Source organism: Lactuca virosa, chromosome 9 (assembly GCF_052849685.1).
Source record: "Lactuca virosa cultivar CGN04683 chromosome 9, Lactuca_virosa_CGN04683_v6, whole genome shotgun sequence".
Classification (NCBI taxonomy): domain Eukaryota; kingdom Viridiplantae; phylum Streptophyta; class Magnoliopsida; order Asterales; family Asteraceae; genus Lactuca; species Lactuca virosa.
The window spans coordinates 149,900,177-149,904,690 of record NC_136434.1 but is presented as its reverse complement, the minus strand read 5'-3'; the positions used below and the strand labels follow the sequence as shown (position 1 = coordinate 149,904,690).

The 4,514-nt window shown below is 35.2% G+C and overlaps 1 protein-coding gene across 1 annotated transcript; it reads right to left on the bottom strand.

Annotated features, from left to right (window-relative positions):
* Window positions 1-315: 315 nt before the first annotated feature.
* On the bottom strand, window positions 316-3,789 carry LOC145141112 (bifunctional riboflavin biosynthesis protein RIBA 1, chloroplastic-like). Its single transcript, XM_079074446.1, has 7 exons — window positions 3,633-3,789; window positions 2,718-3,057; window positions 2,258-2,473; window positions 1,834-2,156; window positions 1,623-1,752; window positions 723-1,019; window positions 316-656 (listed from the first exon to the last, which is right to left on the bottom strand). The coding sequence occupies exons 1-7, from the start codon at window positions 3,680-3,682 to the stop codon at window positions 435-437; spliced, it is 1,578 nt and encodes a 525-aa protein (XP_078930572.1). The 5' UTR covers window positions 3,683-3,789; the 3' UTR covers window positions 316-434.
* Between the last annotated feature and the right edge of the window lie 725 nt (window positions 3,790-4,514).

Below are 4,514 nucleotides of genomic sequence, written 5' to 3'. Positions count from 1 at the left end.
AGGTGCATACATGCAAATTTCTGATGTGCAGATGCATATCAAACATATATATATATATATATATATATATATATATATATATATATATATATATATATATATATATATATATTTGTTTTTTTTTTTTTTTGTTGAAATATATTTTTTTGGAATTTTTTTCAAAAATGCTTAAAAGCTAGCGACTAAGCCCCCAAAAAAAACTGAAAAAAAAAATCACATAAAAAATTTCTAATCTTATCCTAACTCATATTCAACTTAAGTGAGAATTTCAAAATGGTTGACGTGACGTCACCATGGCGAGCCTTTTAGGACACATTTTAATGGATGTCTTTTTTTCAATTATGACTTCTCTGATCTGTGTAAGTGAAGAATGTGAATACAAATCATAGTTTACACCTCAAAACATGTTAATTACTGAGGTTCACAGAGTTTGATTAATCATTTTCATTAACAAAGTAAACTCCATTATTTCCCGAGCTGTAAACATGACCCATCTTGGTTCGCTTGGTCTCAAGATATCTCTTGTTGTGTTCTGTGATCAAAGTCATAATGGGAACTCTTCCTGCAACTTCCAAACCGTAGCCTTTGAGCCCAATGTATTTAGCCGGATTATTCGTCATCAGCTTCATCTTTCTGACACCAAGATCTCTTAAAATCTGCATATGGTTCAACCCAAATCAAGATTACAATCCAATTGGATATTTCAAATATGGTGAGCCTACCTGTGCACCAATGCCATATTCCCTTGAATCAACGGGCAAACCGAGCTCCTCGTTGGCTTCCACGGTGTCACGCCCATCATCTTGGAGGTTATAAGCACGAAGCTTGTGGCCTAAACCAATGCCTCGACCCTCATGACCTCTAAGGTATACCAATACACCCCTCCCAGCATCTTCAATTTGTTGCATTGAAAGTGCGAGTTGATTCCCACAATCACATCTAGCAGACCCGAATATATCTCCCGTTAAGCATTCTGAGTGTACCCTCACAAGTATATCGTCCCCATCCCCGATTTCACCCTGTTTCAACACGTAAAAAATCGCTCATCGTTTTTTCGCAAGTTGGTTACACGGGACATGACACACAAACATGAAAGCCTTATACTGTGTTTGGCATGCATTAGACTGGGACTATAAGACTGATGTCAATGAGACAAAAATTGTAATTTTTTATCTCATTCAAAAGGCGGGACAAAAAATCGTTTTTAGGTACTTGTCTGTTGAAAAGACGTGAATGCCCTCATCATACTCATCATCAAGAATAGCCTTAGAAAGCTTGTTTGGTCCCCTCTAATCCAGTCTTGTGTAACAAACATAGCCTTAACGTTGTGTCTGTGACCGAATTGGACTGGACAAGCTTTCTAGGGAATTTTTTGATGAGGATGATGAGGAAGGTATTCACGTCTTTTCAACAGACAAGCACCTAAAAACGATTTTTTGTCTCACCTTTTGAATGAGACGCATTTACATTAGTCTTATAATCCGATTTTTTGTCTCACCTTTTGAATGAGACGCATTTACATTAGTCTTATAATCCGAGTCCAATGCATTGTTAAACAGTCGTAACAATTTGGTTTTCAACCCTAACAAATTTCCCTCAAAAGTAAAACAAATTTTGCTCACCTTGACCATGGCGATATGTTCCATCCCATCCAAGACCGACCTATAACAGTAAGCAACAAACGGTCCCCATGTAGTAGGGATCCGTGCAGCAGAAGCTTGTTCCACTAATTTATCGGTTTTCCTCCTATACCTACCAATTTAAACAAAATATCAAAAATACCCTTTTTTTTCAAACATACAATTCCAAGATAACAACAATCGAATCACCTACCTGATAAGATCAGCAATAGAAATGATCTTCAGGTTCTCTTTTTCAACAAATTTCCTAAGCTTTGGTAATCTAGCCATTGAACCATCATCATCCACCACCTCACATAAAACCGCCACAGGGTCAAACCCCGCTAGCATGGCTAAGTCAACCGAAGCTTCGGTGTGACCAGCTCTTTTCAAAACACCTCCTTCTCTGTATTTTAATGGAAAGATATGACCTGGCCTATTGAAATCTTCTGGTTTTGACTCTTTTGAAGCTAGAGCTTTTATTGTTGTTGCCCTATCATGAGCCGATACCCCTGTGGTTGTACCATGTTTTGCATCCTATAAATTAGTATTAGAAAAATATCAAAACATATAACTCAAAAATATAGCTATATTTAGGTAGATTTTGAAATATGAATTAATTGAACAAGATTACATACCACTGAGACTGTGAATGCTGTGCAAAGCTTTTCTTCATTATGAGTTACCATTAAAGGAAGTTGCAATCTTTCAAGATCTTCGGCTTTCATGCTTACACAAACAATCCCAGTTCCATGCTTAACAAAGAAAGCCATAGCCTCGGGTGTCACACTTGATGCTGCCATTATTAGATCCCCTTCGTTTTCCCTATCTTCATCATCTACAACCACCACCATCTGTGACATAAACCAAAGGGTTTAATGCACTTTAATTTAACTTTTCATTACATCATTGTACTTTCATTTTTTTCCTATGAGTTACCATGCATTAAAGGAAGTTGCAACATTGTACTTTGAAAAAATACTCGGTTATAAAAATAACCCTTTTGCAGAAATAATAAACGGATGTGGAACTACTCATTTAGTTTTTTCACAAAGTAAAAACTCGAGGAGAAAAGGAAAATAAAGGTTTAAAAACAACCTTTCCTTGGCGAATATCTTCAATGGCTTCTTGAATGGATGAGAAGCCAGGAGTGGGAAAATCAAGATCGTATCCATCTGCATCATGTGGGAAAGAATTCATGCCAGGAATGGTTTCTGCTTCTAATGTCCCCAATGCTATTGAATCAGATTGTAATTCAATTCCAGATGACAAGCTAACAGCAGTTTTCCACAAATCTACAGGAGAAGCTTTGAAGCTACCATCGGATTTACTTATGGAGCACAATTTTTTACCAAGAAACGCGTCTGTTACATGGGTGTTGCATGAAAAAGGATTTAGAGAGTAAAGAGCATTAAATGAGCTGAAGTTTGGATTCATCCTACAAAACAAAAGTTATAATCAATATTTATATTTATACTTGCAATCTTGACATGTTTTCATGAAAGGAAAGAACAAAAGAGAAGGTACAAAATATGATTAAGATGGAGTATGTAAACAGCAGTAAACTTAGTATGAGAAAAAGCTCTTCTCCATTGCTATAAACATAGGAATCAATGAAGAATACGTACAATCCCTGATAATTACTTACATGAAGTTTCTCAAACCATAAGATCATAGAATATTATAGCCTTTTATATATGGAAGGTCCAATTCTAAACTTTAAAATATGATACAAAACAAACCGAATACATCACCAATCCACAGAAGCATGAAATTCTTTAGTAGATAGGTAAAATATAAAACATGGAAATACCCATGTTTTGAGCTCAAAGAAATCACAAAGTGATGTCAAAGAATTCAAAATCGAGGAGAAACATCTCAAGCCAACATGAATTCAGAAAAACCCAAGAAGCGCGATCGTATTATCATGGAAAGGGCCCTAGTTTGTTTCTGAATAGAAACACGCATTTATCAGAAGAAATTGAGGAAAATAACAAGGGAAGAAAGCTTTACTTGGAGCGTAGTAGTTGTGAGGAAGACGAAGCCATGTTAATGGAAGCCATTGATTTGAAACTGGGTCGATGTATCTTTAGATTGGTACAGGAAATGGGATTTTGGTTGATTTGAATCTTGAAAGAAAACCCAGATTGCTGACAGTTAAATACATGGGAAATCACATACGAATATGGGGGGAGTGGCGTGGCAGAAGATAGAGGAATTAACTAATAACGAAATTATGTGGAAAGTCGGAAGGAATTTGGTAGGTGATTTTCCTACATCACCAACCAATCCCAACAGTGAAAAAGATAAAATGTTTTTTTAACATCAAATTTAATCTACTGCTTATTTAACTCTTAGTTTTATATATTTTTCAAGTAGGATCTAAGTCTTCGACCTCAAACGAAATTAAGGAGGTAAACATCATGATATCGATGGGCCAGACATTATTTTTTATCTTTTACTTGTTATTTTAGCCTCCAAATCGGTTATCAATAGATAAATTGAGCTTTTTTTAAATAAACTCAACTTTAGTATATTTATTGTTATGTCATTAATGTAGTCGGTTACCAACTGTTCTAACTCAGGTACACCCTAAGATCAATCACCTAAAAAGATAACTGATTCTAAAATCATATGTCAGTTTCTGCTAAAGGTGTTCATCGGTTCAAATCCAATGAATTTCGATGGAACCGATCCAATCCAATCATCCATTAGATGTTGGATTTTTCACCAATCCAATCTAATTCGGTATAAAAAACTGAATCGAACCGATCTAATTGATATTGGATTGGATCAGCTTTATCCATCAGATATTTTGATTGATTTAATTCATTGGTTATCTATTACTAGATATAAAACTCATGTATTACATGGGTTAATTAAAAAAATTAAATA

Excerpts from the sequence above, each read along its gene's own strand:
- LOC145141112 (XM_079074446.1), bottom strand. The coding sequence starts at position 3,682 with ATGGCTTCCATTAACATGGCTTCGTCTTCCTCACAACTACTACGCTCC. Across the intron at positions 3,058-3,632 it reads TCACAACTACTACGCTCCAA|GATGAATCCAAACTTCAGCT; the intron begins GTAAAGCTTTCT and ends TTTGTTTTGTAG. Across the intron at positions 1,753-1,833 it reads TCTATTGCTGATCTTATCAG|GTATAGGAGGAAAACCGATA; the intron begins GTAGGTGATTCG and ends TTAAATTGGTAG.